Raw genomic sequence first — 16,078 nt, 5'->3', positions numbered from 1 at the left:
TGCCAGGAGCTCCGGGGCTGGCCCACAGGCGCAGTGCCCACTGTCAGCTGCAGAACCGCTGAGGCCTCCCCCCCCCCGCCCCGCCCCCCCGCCCCCCCCCGCAGCAGCCTCCCCAGGCACTCAACGGCGTCCCGTGGCCGCTCCGTCTCCTTTCTCTCTGCTCCAGAATTTTCACTCGCTTGGTGAATAAATCTATGCTCTGCATTTTTTCTTGAGGTGCAATTCGTATAACATAAAATTAACCACTTAAAATGTACAGTTCTGTGGCGTTTCCTTAGTATTTTGCCAAAGTTGTGCCAGCGCCATCTCCGTCTAATTGCGGACATTTCCTTCACCCCACACGGAAATGCCGTCCCCTCCGCGGCCACTCCAGCCTCCCTCGGGCCCTGGCAAGACGCATCCACTTCCCGGCTCTGGACTTGCTGTTCTGAGGGTTCCGTGCCCTCGGAGTCACGAGGAGCCTCCGGCGTCCCCGGCGCACGCACTTCCATGGCTGCGTAGAGTTCCACCCGCCGGCTGACGCTCGCTGGGCCTCTGCGCCCGGGCTCGGGCCTCGGCCGCTGCGGAGCGTGGATGTCAATGTCACGGGACACGCTTCGTTCTCTCGGGCTCGGCCGGGGACGGACTGCGGGTCGCACCGGGCTCCGTTTGACTCCTGAGGACCTGCCACACGGGTTTGCGGCTGCACGTTGTGCCTTCCCACCAGCCAGTCATGAAGGTCCCCGTCTCAGCGTCCCACGTGTGATTTCCCATTTGTCCGATGTCACCGGCCCAGTGGGTGTCGAGAGCTATCTCGCTGTGGCTCTGATTTACAGTTCCCTAGTGACTGACAATGTCTGGCCTGTTTCCACGTGTTTGTTGACCAATACTTGGGAAAAACATCTATTCAAGCTGTTTGCCCGTTTTTAAATCGAATTACTGGCTTCGTGTTGTCCGTTCTTCGCTGGGTCTGGATGCCAGACCCTACCGCTCACGTGACTGGCAAATGCTTTCTCCCACCTGCGGGTGTCTCTCCGCCCCTCCGATAGTGCCCTTTGAAGCACAGGTTTTTAATTCTGATAAAGTCCAATTTGTCTGGTTTTTCTTTCTTACCTGCACTTTTGGAAACATCTGAGGGTCCATTGCCAAGTTTCAGGTCAGGAAGATGTAGCCCTGTGTTTTCTTTAAGAGTTTTATAGTTTTAACTCTTGCACTTGGGTCTTTTACTAATTTCGGTTAATGTTTTTCATATGGTGTGAGGCAGGGGTCCAACTTCGTTCTCTGGCATGTGGATGTGCAGCTCTCCAGGCTGTGTTCACCGAGGAGAAGGTCCTTGGCACGCTTCTCGTAAATCGGCTACCTTAGTATGTCTATTCTGAGGGCATATTTCTCTCTTTTTATGCTTTTAAAATTTTTATTATGGGAAATTTCAAATATTTTGCAGAAATGGAGAGAATTTTACAACGAGCACAGCTTCTTCATCGACCAGCATAGGTGGTCGGCTGTCACGTGGGCTGCTGCGGCTTCCTGTAAACCCGACTCTGCTCCCCGGGCTAAAGCAAACCCCACACGTGCCGAGTGTGCGTCTCTAAGCACATGGACTTTAAAATTAGCTTTCTGAGCTATCAACTTACTTTTTTGTGTGATTTGAGAGAATAAATGTGAAGCGGTGTCAGCGGGCCGGTGGAGGGCTGGGGGTGCGGTGCCTGTGGGGCCACGTGGCGCGGAGGCCCGGCCCGCGCTCAGCCCCTGGTCCCTGCGCTTCCTGCCGGTGCCGCCCTGGCCGTGCCGAGGCATCCAGCTCCTGCGTGCAGGGCGGGCGGGGAGGCGTGGACCCGAGCCTGAAGGCGGTAGGTGGACACGGGGCCACCACCCACCTCACGGCTGGTGTAGGAGCCCCCGGCGCGGTCCCTCCTGGCCTCATGTCACGGTTGCCATGCCCGTGGCACCCACACGTCCTCACCCCCACAGCACACTGTCACCATGGCTTTTAAAAACGAGCATTTGAAGATCGTTAACAGCTCTGTGCTGTTTCCCACGCGGTCGGCCACGTCCCGTCTGGCACCCGATTCCTTTGGCCCAAAGGCACCGTTTCCTGCAGGGCGGGTCAGCCGCGGTGGCCTCGCACGTCCGGGGGTCACTGCAGGTCGTGTTTGAAAGCTGGTTCACAGGGCGCGGGGTCCGGGTCTCCGCTGTCCTCTCGCGTGCACGGTTCCGGCGACGCGTTTGCCGTCACTCTTACCTTTGCTCCTCTGTGCCCAGGGACAGTTTTCTCTGGCGGCTTTGATGGTTATTTTGTTTATTGCCAGCTAGGAGCGTTTGGTTAGTGACCTGCTGGAATGTGTAGAGTTACAGTTTTCGTTACATTTGGACTAATTTCTGCTATTTCTTCTTAATTCCTTTTCCTGTCACCTCCTTTAGGGCCGCAGTCGCACACAGGTTAGACCCCTGGAAACCCCGAAGCGCTGCATTTTACTCGGAGCCCGCGATGGCCGTGCGGGGCGCCCCTGCGTTGCCGGCCGGGCCGGGCAGAGCACAGCCCTTTTCCCTGAGACTTCACCGGCTCAGCTGCCGGAGGCCGTGTCTGTGCCCCCGCCTCGCGGCTCCCTGACTTAGGCGCTTGCGTCTCGGTTTTGGGCGGGGAGCAGGTGTCCGGGCCTGGCTCCCATCTCTGGGGAGCACGCGTCCTGGGCCATTGGGTGAGATGCCGGCTGCGGGCTTTTTGTACATGTCCTTTCTAGGGTTAATTACGTTCCTGTCTACGCCTGCTTTGATGAGTTTTTGGATTTTTGTCCAATGCGTTTTTGCATGTTAGAGGTGATCATACTTTTTTCTTTAGTTTATTAATATAGCAAATTACACTGATGAAGTTCTGGATGTGGCAGCAGCCGCGAACACCGTGAGTGACCCTGGCTTGTGACACGTGGTGCTGTTTACGCGCTGCCAGGCTCCGTTTGCTGATACCTAAGCGAGGGTTTTTGTGTCTGGGTTCATGAATGCGGTCGGTCTGGAGTTCCCCCTTCTTGAGATGTCTTTGCTTTCTGGGGTCTGGGTGATGAGCTGGCAATTTTCAATTATATCTTCAATTTTCTGCCAGGGGTTGCAGAGAATTGGTATTATTTATCGCTTAAACTGGTAGAATTTACCAGTGAAATCGTTGTTTTTATTGCCAGAGTAGGTATACGGTGGAGCAGGTTCTCTGTTCTTTCTTGAGTGAGTTTTCGTAGTTTATGTCTTTCAAGGAATTGGCCGCTTCACCTGAATCGCTGACTCTGTGGGGACAGCATTTGTCTTCGTCTGCTCATAACAAAATGCCGTAGGCGGGCGGCCGAAGTGACAGAAAGTGATCTCACACGGTCCTGGAGGCTGCGAGCCAGGGCCGGGTGCTCGCGGCAGCCTCTTCCTGGCCTGCCGCCGGTCCCCTTCATGCGGGCAGAGACCTCTGGCGTCTCTCCCTGTCATGAGGGCAGCATTGCAGCTGTGTCAGAGCTCTTTCCCCACCACACCCTTGCCCCCCACTCCCTTCCGAAGGGTGCTGTTTCCAGCAGGCGGGTGCGGGTTGGTTCTGGGAGGACACTGCCCTCATTCTCCGTGTGGGGTACGTGGGGTCTGTGGTGCTGTCCCTCGCTCCACCCCCGACACTGTGGCTCGCATCTCTGTTCCTGATCAGCCAGGCCAGAGCTTAATCAATCTCGTGGATCTTTTCAGAGAACCGACTTTCGGTTTCATCGATTTTTCCTCGGTAACGATTTCTGCCTTTCGGCTTGATTTGGATTTATTTTATCTTTTTCTAGTTGCATCAAGTGGAAACCCAGATGACTTATTCTAAACTTTTTCTGACATAAACATTTCACACTACCCATCGAGGCACCGCTCGGCTGTTTCCCACAGAGTGATACGCCGTATGTTCATTTTCGTTCAGTTCACAGTACCTTTACATCTCTTGGAGACTTTCTTGGATCCACAGTTATTTAGAAATGGGTTGCTTTCCAAATATTTGGGAATTTTCGATGTATCCTTCTAGCGTAATTCTATAGTTCTAAGGGGACACACTCTATATGGTTTCTATTCTTTTACATTTAAGTCCCCGAATGTAGTGTGTCTTGGCACGCGTCCTGTGCGTGAACGTCCTGTCCGCCCACCTGCGGCCATGTGCTGCGCCGTCGCGTCCGCTTCGGCCCGTGCCGCTGTGCCGTCTGGACGGTCTGTGCCCTCCCTGATTTTCAGCTGACTTGTCCTGCTGATTGCTGGTGCTGTCTTGGTGGATTTCCTTTTCTGCCTCTTGGACTTTGAAGCTCTGCTGGGTGCATTCACATTTAGGGCTGCGGCGTCCTCCTGGAACACTGACCCGTCCGTCGTTCCTCTTTGTCCCTGGTACTTTCCTTTGTTCTTTGTTTTGAGGTCGACTCTGTCTGATACTCGTAGCTACTCCACCGTCTTTTGACTGGTTTGCGTGGTGTAGCTTTCTGCACCCGTTTACTTTACCTGCTCATATCTTTATAGTCTGACTGTTTCCTACACTTAGAGCGGATCCTCGACACATTCTCCGGCACTTTCTGCACAGGTGGGAGCGTGTGTCTGAGTCTGCCTCCTCTTCCAGGGCGCACACGCTTGAGGCCGGACGAGGGCTCCTAACCGTGTCTCTAAGTCTGTTGGCAAAGAGCCTGGCGTTGAGTGGTCACTGCTCGCCCGTGCGCAGGATGCGTGTGAGCCTAGACATCCTCACTGCTCGGAAACCTGAAGTGACGGGCGAGCTGACCAGCCTCGGAGCCCAGAGGAGGCAGGCGCCTGTGTCCGGCACCGCAGCCGGCGGAGGCTGGCGGGTGCGGTCAGCTGAGCCCGGAGCAGCTGTGAGTGAGCAGAGTCGAGTAAGAGAATTTATACAGAAAAGAGGAAGCCTGCTGGCCCAGAAGTTCAGGGCCATAAAGGGGAGGGATGGGGAGAGGAAGACGACCCCCACCCCCCGCCGACAGGGAGGGGACCCGCAGCCCGGCTCCCGCACAAGCCCTGACAGCGTGCTGTGCCTTGGCGCGCGGGAGGCTTCGGTGCTGCGATAACCGTGTCTTTATCTACCGTGAGCTTTCTGAGCCAGGGCCGTTCTCTGTAGGAGCTGGTGAAAGGTCCACGCTGGGGACCCTGGCGCTGCCCGGGGAAGGGGAGGCGTGGGCCGGGGTGCCGTCCTCGCACGAGTGAGGTGAGGCTGCACAGTGCAGGCTTGTGCCAGATGGGGGGCAGGTCATCCTGCGTGGGTGGTGATGATGTCAGGACTCACAAGGGTGGGACCGTGGGGGGGCAGGACGGCTGGGGGCATGGATAGAGGACGGTGAGGGGAGGACGGGCGGAAGGGGGACGGGCTGTGGCAGGACGGCTAAAAGTGAGATCATGGGGGGGGTGGGGGGGGGGGAGATGGCGAGGGGAGAATGGCGGTGGGGGGGGCTGGGGGCGGTGGCAGGACGGCGGGGGGCGGGGCGGGAGGCGGAGGCCTGCCGCCTCCATCGGTGGGGACCTGCCCTTGGTGGGCGTGCGCGCACTGGGGTCTCCTCACTGTGACCAACCTGCTGCCCGCTCTTCCCGCCAGGCGCAGACGATGATCCCGCCGGGCGAGTGCATGTACGCCGGGCGCAAAAGGAGGAAGCCGGTCCAGAAACAGTAAGCGTCGCCCGTTTTCGCGGGTTGTCACGGGTGACGGGAGGGGCTGCGTTTCCGCGGGAAGCGCGCAGTTTGGGAGCGGTGGACGCGGAGAGGTTTCGGTGGAGACCCCGGGAGATGAGGGCCTCGCAGAGGCCTGTGGTGTGTGTGGAGGCCGAGCCGCCCCCCTTGACCCCCGTCCTGCTCTCTTGACTGGGACGGAAGGTCCAGCGAGGGCCCATGACACTAATTTGGCCCGACACCCACGCGGAGGGCTTTGAGGTCACCACGGCCTTTGGCGAGCACCCTGCCTGGTGACACCCCGTCCTTGGGGGACACACCAGTCCTCCCTTGAGAGCCTTACCCTAGATGGAGGGAGGCCGCGAGGGGCTTGTCCTCCCGCCTGGGGGCTTCTGGGAGGTTCCGCCGAAGTGTAGAGGGGACCCCACGGCCCCGGCACCCCGCTGCCCCTCTACCTACCCACGGCTGGCCCTCGGGCTGCCTCCGGCTCCTCCATCAGGGGTCCTGCAAGGTGTCCACTGTCGCCTAGCTGTGTGTGCGCGTGCATGTGTGTGCGATGCAGCCGTGTGCCCACATGTGTATGCGTGAGGCCATGCGTGCTCACCTGCAGCCGTGTCTGTTTCTGTGACCTGCGCCCTCCAGGCCTCCGGTGGCTGCAGGATTCTGTGGGAGGTTCAGGGGTTTGTAGGAACGCGGCCCCACCAGCCCCAAGATAGACAGCAAAGGCCCACGAGGCTGGACTTTGTCTCCTGAGTCAGTTGTGTGGCTGCCCTGACCTCGGAGCACTGCGGAGCTGGGTGCGGGGTGAGGGGCGCGGGGTGTGGGGTGCAGGACGCGGGGTGAGGGGCGCAGGGTGCAGGGTGCAGGGGCGCAGGGTGGCCCCGGGGGGCCCCTGGACCCTGGAGGGCCCCTCGGCGGTGGTGAGAACTGTGTCCAAGCGGCGCGCGGGACGGGCTTGGTCCGCGGAACACGGTCGTCACGTTGCAGAGCGGAGCTGGTGCGGCTGCTGGGCGTGTCCCCGCGGTGGGCGGGCCAGCAACGAGCCAGCTCTCCTGCTTTTGCGACGTCTTTTCCAGGGACAGGGCCTGCGATGGGTCTTTGAGGCATTTACCAGAGAGCGATAACTTTGACTCATTGACGTTGTGAATGGGTAGCACGTTCGTCTGATCGAAACTCGGGAAAAGTGTCCTCCCCCCCGGTTCCGGCCCGGTTTGAAGAGGTTTCTGCGCCGACCAGCGGCCCAGGTGTGCGGGGTGCCTGCCTCGTCCCCGCCGCCTGCGCCGCGTCACCCCCGCCTCCGCGGGACCTGGGGCGCAGCGGACCAGCCTGCAGCCGCCCGCGGGCGGTGACCTGGCTCAGGGCCGCGGGTGTCGGTTCGCACGTGCTCACTGCCAGCACCTGTGACGGCAGCCGGTAGCTGGCGTGCACGTGGGTGAGTCACTGCGCAGGCGCGGCACACAGGGCTCTGGGCAGGTGGGCTGCGCCGCAGGGGCCGCGTGGAGGGCGTGGCTGCGGGCAGAGGTCTGGCCGTGTTCTTGGGCCGTGTCCTCGGGGGCGGGTGTGGGTGATGGCTCTGTGCGTGCCCATCTTTCTCCTGGAAGGTGCGGGTGACCAGAGCACATGGAATTCTGTTAGACTCACAGGCGCCTGGCCCCTGGGCTGAACCTGCCCCCAGAGGGCCCCTGGGGCTAGACACAGTGGGTGCAGACATAGTGGACCTCCGCGCCGTTGGGTCCTGGGGGTCCTTGGGTGCAGCAGCGTGTCAGGCGCTCCCGGGGTCTCTGTTGGGCCACTCGCGAGTACCCTGGCTGCCCAGATTTAAAGCACAGTTTGCTTGGCATTATCCGTGTAAACCGCTGCCAAAACCAAGGTCACGGGCACCCCGCCACGCCCAGATGTCCTTGTCATCCCTTCCTGAACCGCGTCCCGGCACCCTCTGACGTGCTGTCCCGTGGACGAGTTTGTAGTTCTTGGGATTGTCTGTCAGTGCGCACTTCTGGGCAGGGGAGCCCCAAGCACAGGAGCCCAGGGGCGGCTGGTCTGGGAGCAGATGGAGGAAGGAGGCGCAGGACACGCCGTCCTGTGAGGCGGGAAGCGGCCACGTGAGCAGACTGCCATCCCAGGGCACGAGGGCCAGACGAGGGTGGTGGCTGTGAGGCAGTGCCCACCTGGGCCGGCCTGGGGTCGGGGAGGGTGCACAGGGAGGCCTGGCAGGTGCCCCCCGAGGGGATCAGCCAGGGCCCTGGCCACCCACAGGCCGCACAGCGGGAGGGGTGGGGATGGGCCCTGATTGCCCCGCTGTGGGGGGAAACCGAGGCCCAGGGGGGGCTGCTCCCGCCCACACTTGGGGCAGAGCCGCCGGCCTGAGCAGGCTGTGTGCGTGTGTGCGTGTGTGCGTGTGTGCGTGTGCATGTGTGTGTGGACTTGGACGCCTGTGGCTGCGCGGACGCGGGCACCGGTGCACCGTGAGACCGTGTCCACCCCCGGCCGCCGTCCTCCGTCTCCGCCCCTCTCCCGGGAGGGGACACTCGCAGACTGAGGTGCCGTCCCCTGCACGTCCGCCATCGGGAGCGGGCGAGGTCCGTTCTGGGGCAGCTCCATGTTGAGGCTGATCGCTCCTGGGGAGCCGCGGCTGGGGACAGGTTGGGGACAGGCTTCCGCCTGTGTGGCGGAGGCCACTGGTGCAGACGCCCGGTCTGACTGCGCTGGTTCCCCGCAGGAAGCCCGCCACGGGGGCTGAGAAGTCCAACCCTTCCAAGCGGCACCGAGACCGGCTCAACGCCGAGCTGGACCACCTGGCCAGCCTGCTGCCCTTCCCGGCCGACGTGGTCTCCAAGCTGGACAAGCTCTCGGTGCTGCGTCTCAGCGTCAGCTACCTCCGCGTGAAGAGCTTCTTCCAAGGTAGGACTCGCCCCGCCCAGCCCGGCCGGCCCGCTCTGTGCTCTGTGGGACCGGCCGGCCACGCCGCTTGTCCTGGGGAACTTTAGAGAGGGGTCGCTGAGGCTGATGAAGCAGAGCAGCCTGGGGGAAGGGTCAGGGGCTGGGTGTCCCCTGTTGGTCTGGCTCATGGCCAAGGCCCTGGGGACCAGGCGGGTCCCCTTCGTGGGGGGCAGGAGCAGGCTGAGCTCAGCTGCTGTCCGCCGGTGTAAGCACCGGGCGCTCATTCCGTGTTGAGGCTTTGCCTGTCCCGGGGCTGCTGTGTGCCAGCCCCTGTCGGCCCGGGGTCCCTGGCGTGTCAACCCCTCAGAGTGGCTCCGGTGCTGCCCCACATCTGAGCTCCAGGCCTGGCCTCATTCTCCATGTGAAGAAAGAAACGTGTTCGTCACCACCCTTTAAAGCCCGTGACTGCCACCGTCACCCCTGCATTAAGTCTGAGCTTCTTACAAAATCACGAACTCAGGGCATGTCTTGAGAAGCAGGCCAGGTGCGCGTCTCAAGTAGATAGGTGTGGACACCGGGGCAGGGGGGGGGGAGGCTGCGCAGACGCCCCCGTCGGCCCGGGTAGGCGGCTCACGCGCTGAACAGACGCCTCGGGCTGCAGTGAGGAGGGCGGGGTGTGGGGGCCAGGACCTCCCACGCAGTGACTGACCCCTGTCGCTGGCCCCCGGGAGAGGGAGGAAGGTTTTCCTGAGGACTCAGCCCGCTGCCTTCACCCCACCTTCCCGTGGCCAGTCAGGGACCTGCAGGCAGCCCTGCCCCCCACGCACTCCAGCCAGGTGCTGTCGCCGACCCCCCAAGGCTACCCCAGGCCTGCGTTGCCTCTCATGAGCGGCAACCCCAGTCGCTCGGACAGCCCCGCTCCATGCGTAGACTCTGCATGGTGTGGTTTCGGCCGCCTCCCTGTCCCTCTGAAGCCCATCCACCTGTGTCTGCGCTCTGCTCTGGGCCACGGACCCCTCGTTGGCAGTGCAGGGCTGGTCTGGAGCCATGCCCAGATGTCCCCTTACGGAGAGGCCCTTCTGCCCCAAGCTGTGTGGCTGTGGGGCATGCTGAGCTGGACTCAGGTCCCGTGGGCAGACAGCCGAGGCGTCGGCAGTGCCCAAGGCTGCTCTGGGGCGCCTCCCCAGGCCACCTGCTTGTGTCCACCCCACACACGTGCCTGTGGGCACCTTAGGACAAGGACAGTGCGCTGAGATTTTGCAGCCCAGGCCTGGAGAGTACCCAGCACCCAGCCCAGATCAGTCCTCCCCAGAAAACCTCTAAACCTTTGGGTTAAGAGGCTGCCACCTAGGTCCCCGGGGCTAGAGGCACAAGCTCGTGAAACACTTCCGGAAGAGCAGGTCTGGAGGGCGGCAGAGGACAGGGTGCCACGTGGAGATTCAGTGGGGGCCGCCAGGTCACTAGGCTGGAGGGCTTCCTGGAGGAGGCGAGGGGCCAGGGGCCTGCAGGCTGCACCAAGGCGTCCTGCGTCTCAGGTGGGGCCCTCTCCAGGGGCAGAGGGATTTCCTGTTCCTCCCCTGCTGCGCTGGGCGTCACGGCCCTGGGGTGCCGGGCTTGCCGCCCACCTGCCCCTGCAAAGACCTTCGCAGGACCCTCGCCCGGCCTCCCGCCTGTGAGCAGCTCTGGGTTCCTTGGGGGCCAGCTGTGTGCAGACCCCCGTCCCAGCCTCTGTCGTCCCAGTCTTCCCGGTTTTCATGCCGGCTGCACTCAGAGCTGTGTACAAGTTCTGTCTGACTGTCCTTGCCAGTGTCCAGTGTCTGGCTCGGGTCCCTTCTGTCCCTGGAAGGGCCATGCCCCCTTAGACTTCGGGGTATGGGCATGCTGGGGCCTCAGGTGTCTGATGGGCCCAGAGGACTTGCTCACCTGCAGAGGCTCGATGTCTTGTTGTGTGGTGGGGTGACAGGCTGCTGTGTTCCCAGCGGAAGCTGAAAGTGATGTCCCCCCAAGGGGCTCTGAATTACAAGTGCAGGGCCACCTGGCCAGCGGTGCCTCCGAGGGCAGGAGGGCGTGTTGTTCTAGGTCCCCTACAGGCTCCGCACTGGCTGCCAGGCCCGGGGGCTGTGAGGAGACCAGGCCAGCTGGCCTTCCGACTCGGGCTGGGGCCCCGCGTCCCTCGGGGAGAGGTTTGTCATCGGCATGTGTGACAACTCACGGGAGGCCTGCTGGCCGCCACGTACCTCGACAGCCCTCGCGGGGGGTGCGTGGGCCTCCGTATCCCCCGGTCCCCGCAGTGGGGCCACCTCGCCCGGGGGCACTTGGTGTCACTCTCAGTCCCAGGGGTGTTGGGGGCAGTTCAGTGGGGCGACCTGGGGTGTCGTCACGGTGTGCAGGAGGACCGTGATGTGATGAGTGGCCGAGACATGTACGAGGATGGGTGGGCGGGCTCCCCAGCCTGGCCTCTGTGAAGCGCCTCTTCATTATGGAGGAGCGACGGGGCTGTGTGGACGGCTCGGGCCAGGTGCTGGGCCACCGGAGGCCGGTCACCACGCTCCTCCCTCTGACACGCCCACGCAGACCGGGCTTCCGGGCCGGCAGATTGGGAGGGGACTGGTACTTCCTCTCTGGCCCAGTCTAGCTGTGCCCAGCCAGCCGGGGTTGGAGGTCTCGGAAAGACTCCAGTTCCGCTGGACGGGCAGGTCCAGGAGTCAGGCGTCACCGGGTGCCTCACCCTTAACCAGAAGCCCGGTGACGACCTGTCTGGTGACGCCCCGTCTCCCCCCGACCCCACGGCCCCAGTGCTGCAGGGGACGTCCTGGCGCCTGCCTGCGCCTTCGAGGCTGAGTCACGCCTTGCTGCAGGTTGGTGGCCTGCACAGCGGGGGCGTACTGACTGTCACCGTTGAGTCAAGTGCTGTAACAAACCCGATTTGTCCATCACGCCTTTTCTATCAAGGATTCTGAAGTTGTACACTTTAGAGGAAATTCGAAATGCTTCCTGAATTCATTTCCACTGTGCAGTTAGAAAAAGTCCGACTACAAACACTGGATCTTGCCCTGTGCTTTCTGACTCAGGACTGGACGAGCTACTTGCACTGAAGCTTGTGTAAAACGTCTCCTTCGGGAAGGACGTGAACTGGGAAGTTTCAGCCTCAACGGCCTGACATTTCCTGTTGTCGTTGACTATGGTGTTGACTTTCGTGAAGGCTCAAGAGAAAGGGGCAGCCCCGGGGCCTCGCTGGCCCCTCCAGGCAGCTCGATGTCACCGGTCGCAGGCCCCAGGCAGGCCGAGCGGCTTGGGGACCCGGAGGGCTAGGCTGGCACCGTGGCTGGGCCAGGACCCGGGCTGGTGGTGCGGTCACGGCTTCCTGAAAGCTCATACCTGTGGTCCGTGTGATGGGAGCGGACTGGCAGGGTGTCCTCTCCGCTGTCACGTGCACTTCTTTCCGTGGCCCCAGGTGTCCGAGGGTGAAGCCTCCGCTCACACCTGCAGGCACCGTCTGGAGCAGTTGTGACATGGGCCCCGCCTGCCACCCAGGAAACCTGCTCCTCCGGCCCAGGTTGGACGCGGTGCTTCGCACACTCAGCTCAGCTTCCCGGTGGGAGCTCCTGGCGCAGCCTCTGCCTTGCCCCGTGGGTTTCCTGGGCACCCCAGGCTTCGGTGTCCCCGCCAGCCCCAGGAGCATGTGGCCCTGGCAGCGGTCTTCGTGATGCCCCTTGCTGGCACGAGGGGACGGGAGGAAGCGCCACACCCTCTGCTGGTGCAGGTGGGGTGTGGGACTCACAGCACGGCCCACCCAGCCTGGGGCATGTCACCTCTGACGCCTCCGTGGCAGCCCAGTCAGGTCCCCTGGGGGACTGGGTCTCACTGTGGGACTTGGACGTAGTTGGCACCTGCCGTCCTGCGGCCTCGGCCAGAATTCCGACCCAAGGAGCCCACACTGAGCACCTGTCACCTCACAGGTGCACTGGAGAGCTGCCGGCCCCACCTCCACATGCGCGGTGTGGCAGAGTCTCCAGCGGACCGGCGACAGCCAGGCCTCCTGCGGGGAGGAGCCAGAACGAGAAAGATAGGCTATCTGAGCCCTTTAAGATGCGCTGGTGAGCCAGCAGGAACGGGGATACCCGGAGACCAAAACTCAGGTGAAGCTGAGAGCCGAAGAGCCGTGTGAAAGGAGCTTTCAAAGGGGGTGCTCCATGCAGCAGGAAGGAGTCCCAGGCGGAAGGTCTGAGATGCAGGAAGGGTGCTTGTTCGAGGAGGTGGGCAGGCGGGGAGCCAGGCAGGCGGCACCCGCTGTGCTGGGCAGAGGCGCGGTCGGTCCCTGGCCACTCAGCACGTAAACTTGCGGCGGGAGATTCGTGTTGGAGTCCGCGGTTCTTAATGACCTTTGGAGGGTCATCGGCTAACTTCTAATAAAATTTGTAGGGTAATCATTAAGACAGAAAAAGTGGGGTTTAACTTTCAAACTAGTGGAGAGAAAATGGATGGGGACGATGTATCGATTAGAGGAAAAGAGAGAGGACAGGAGAAAAAGGGAGCGCGGAGGGGGGGAAGTGGGGAGCACAGAATCCCAGCCCTGCCGCCGACGGGAGCAAGACGGGCCTGCGCGCCAGGCCGCGCGCCACGCCGGGGCCATCGCTGGGTCCCCCAGCGGCTCGCAAAGGCGCAGCACGGCTGGCAGCGAAAGCTGGGGAAATACTGACCGGAAGAACTGACGAAACCGTTCACGTCGTGAAGTCGATTTGGGAGTAAAAAAAAAACGTACCGCAGACCGTGGGGGAGTGACCCTGAGCGGCGCTCAACGAATTCATTGCGTCACGCAGAGAACGTAACTTTAGATGTGTGCGCTTCTAATAACGTGATCTCGAAAACATAAAAAACAGAACAATAAGGAAAAATACGTGAGTTCATCAGAGAGAAAGATTTAAAATGATTCGGTCAGCATTTAATAGATCAAATAAAAATCAATAGAGATTGTAGAATAACAGCACACAAAAGGGCTCATCGAACGGACGTACGTAAAACATTCTAGTCTGAAACTATAGAATTTACATCTTTTTAACCCCATATGAAACTTCCAAATGTACCAAAAACATATTAGTCAATAAAGCAAGTGTCAACAAATTTCACAGGACAAAATCATGAAGAATGCATGGTGAGACCTCAGTGCAATTAAGCTGGAAATCAATAATGAAAAAAATGACTCGAAAAACGTTTATTGGAAGTAAACACGCTTGTAGATAATGCGTAGATCAAAGAAGAAAACAGGATGGAATTTAGAAGACATTTACAAATCAAAATGTGTGGGATGCAGCTAGCACAATGCTTAGAAATAAAAACCTTCTGTTTATATACAAACGAAAAAGGCTAAAGGTGACCTTAAGCGCTGAGTTTGGTAGTTTGGATAAAGAAAACCCCAGTAAACGAAAGGAGAGTCATAGCAAATGATAATGGAGAAGACCCTGGAGAAATGGAAAAGAAACATAGAATAAGGTGGTTTAAAATGATGATGTTTACAAAGGTCTGGGGTTACTGGCCCAGGAGAAAAGAGAAAGCACCAGGAATGTCAAAGGGGCAGTTCAAAGATGATTTGAGGCCACTAGGAACAAATTCAGGCCAATAAATTTGAAAACATAGATGAGTAAATTCCTAGAAATACAGCTCGTTAAAATCGACTCAGAAGAAACAGAACGTGACGGCCACAGCCCGTGAAGACACTGACGCGACCTCGCCCACGGGTGCAGGACACGCCGGGCCACGAAGCGAGGGGCCCCAGCTCAACGAGACACGCGCTACCCGCAAGCGGGCGACTCGGAGTCGGGGGCCCTGCCGCGCTGTGCTGAGTGTCACCGTCGGCCAGTAATGCAGTAAAGTGGCCCCTGTGCCACGCGCAGGATACACAGCGTCCCCTCCGCGATGTTCCCCCGAAGATGAGCAACCTTGGTGTCACTACGAGGAAGCACGGTGAGCCCGGCCAGGGGCGTCTGCAGAGCAACTCGCTGCCGCCTTCAGAGTCAGGACACGGCGTTGGGGGGGACAAGGGACACTCTGGCGGACGGGAGCAGTGGCGGGACAGTGGGGCCAGGCCCCGGGCCGGCGGGTCCAGGGAGCGGGCCGGCAGGGCGGCAGGGCCTGTGGCGAGTTGCCGTGGACTCTCGGGGGCTCTGGGCATTTCTGGGCACAGTCCTTCTCTCACGCCACCTCGGCCACCCCCTTTCACAGACGTGGTCTGAGCAGCGGTGGGGGGTGAGGCGGGAGCTGGCGGCGGTGGCCATGGGCACTGGGGATGGCCTTGGCCCGACGGGGTGCCGTGGGGTGCGAGGGAGTCCGCCTGCCTCAGCCCCAGGCTCCTCCACCCTTCGTCAGCTCACCCGGTGGAGGTGAATTATGCGTGACCCATGAGCCTGTCACGTGCAGTGGCATGTGACGGATGTGTGAGGACACCGAGGGCAGTGACGATGGACAGGCCGCCGCCTTCAGGTGGAGTTGTGCGGTCTGAGAGTCTGTGGTCAGCCACTTTGCCGTGGACTCTGCGTGCAGGAACCAGATGCCGTCTGGCAGCCAAGCAGTGCGCTGAGGCCCAGGATGCTGGGGTCGGGGCCGGCCTGGGGCTGTGGTCAGCAGGAACGGCTGCCGAGGACACGGGGCCCGTCCCTGCGAGGCGCCGGCCTGCCCGGACTCAGCGCGGGGTCCGGGCCGAGTGGCTCCCACCCGCCCATCTTCACGCCGGAGCCCCCAGGTGTCAGTGCAACGACACACATTTGATTTCGGCGGCAGCAGCAACGCCTTCTGGGGCGGGGTGGCCGTGGCTTGAGAGACGTTCCCTGGGCCCTCAGCTCGGCCCCGGTCAACTTTCCTCCCGACAGGTGAAACGTGACGACAGCGCCACATCCTGGGCTCGGCCCGGCGTTGGCGCTGGGGCTGCGGGACCTGGCGCAGCCACGATGCTGCTGTTCTCTTCCCTCCCAAGAGCCGTTCTTGGCTGCTCCTTGCAGCGTGACCTGGGGATTGCGGGAGGGTGTGTCTCTGCCAGGGCCTGAGGCCCGAGCTCCCGCAGACGAGGGCGGCCACTGCCTCCCCCCGGCACTGGCCCCAAGGGGACGCACGTCCGAGGCTCCTTCCGAGCGCGTCACAGTGCGCGCTGTCTGCAGCTCGCCTGCTGCATTTTAGAAAATACAGAAATTGTTTCTATTAAAACCAACTTGATGCCGCGTCTCAGATCGGCCCTCACTCTCCAAGTGCCTGGGGCCAGCTTGTCCCCTCCTGAGGCGCCTCCTTGCCCGACAGAGCTCCAGCCCTTTCCACCCCTTCTTCCCGTGGCCCTGGCGGGCGGGAGGGCGGACAGCACGGGCGGGCGGACAGCACGGCCGGGCACAACCGCGCCAGCTCCCAAGTCCCACCCGGGCCTCCGCCCGCCAGGCGCCTCTCGCTCTGTCGTGCGTGTCGGCCCCTGCGGGGAAGCTGCTGAAGGGGACTGTCCCTCACTGCCACTGTCTTCGCTCCACACGCAGCGCTCACACGCACACGCACGCGCACGCACACACACACGCAGTGCTCACACGCACATGCAGTG

At 61.3% G+C, this 16,078-nt stretch overlaps 2 protein-coding genes across 6 annotated transcripts in view; one reads left to right on the top strand and one right to left on the bottom strand.

The window, feature by feature from the left end:
* AHRR (aryl hydrocarbon receptor repressor) overlaps positions 1-16,078 on the top strand; it is a 50,493-nt gene that overhangs the window by 3,156 nt on the left and 31,259 nt on the right. For all 5 annotated transcript variants that reach the window (XM_039842870.1, XM_039842873.1, XM_039842869.1 and 2 more), the window contains exons 2-3: positions 5,558-5,628; positions 8,348-8,529. In XM_039842870.1, the coding sequence (XP_039698804.1) occupies positions 5,567-5,628; positions 8,348-8,529 (244 nt within the window). In that variant the 5' untranslated portion in view covers positions 5,558-5,566. The remainder of the gene's footprint in view (positions 1-5,557; positions 5,629-8,347; positions 8,530-16,078) is intronic.
* The window catches only part of LOC120586317 (translation initiation factor IF-2-like), a 5,091-nt gene continuing 3,298 nt past the window's right edge, over positions 14,286-16,078 (bottom strand). Inside the window, exon 2 of the mRNA XM_039842875.1 lies at positions 14,286-15,506. Within this exon, the coding sequence (XP_039698809.1) occupies positions 15,123-15,506 (384 nt within the window). The 3' untranslated portion in view covers positions 14,286-15,122. The remainder of the gene's footprint in view (positions 15,507-16,078) is intronic.

This window comes from Pteropus medius, unplaced genomic scaffold (assembly GCF_902729225.1).
Source record: "Pteropus medius unplaced genomic scaffold, Ma_sr-lr_union100, whole genome shotgun sequence".
Taxonomy (NCBI): domain Eukaryota; kingdom Metazoa; phylum Chordata; class Mammalia; order Chiroptera; family Pteropodidae; genus Pteropus; species Pteropus medius.
The sequence above is the reverse complement of the archived record's forward strand: the minus strand, read 5'-3'. Positions and strand labels throughout refer to the sequence as shown.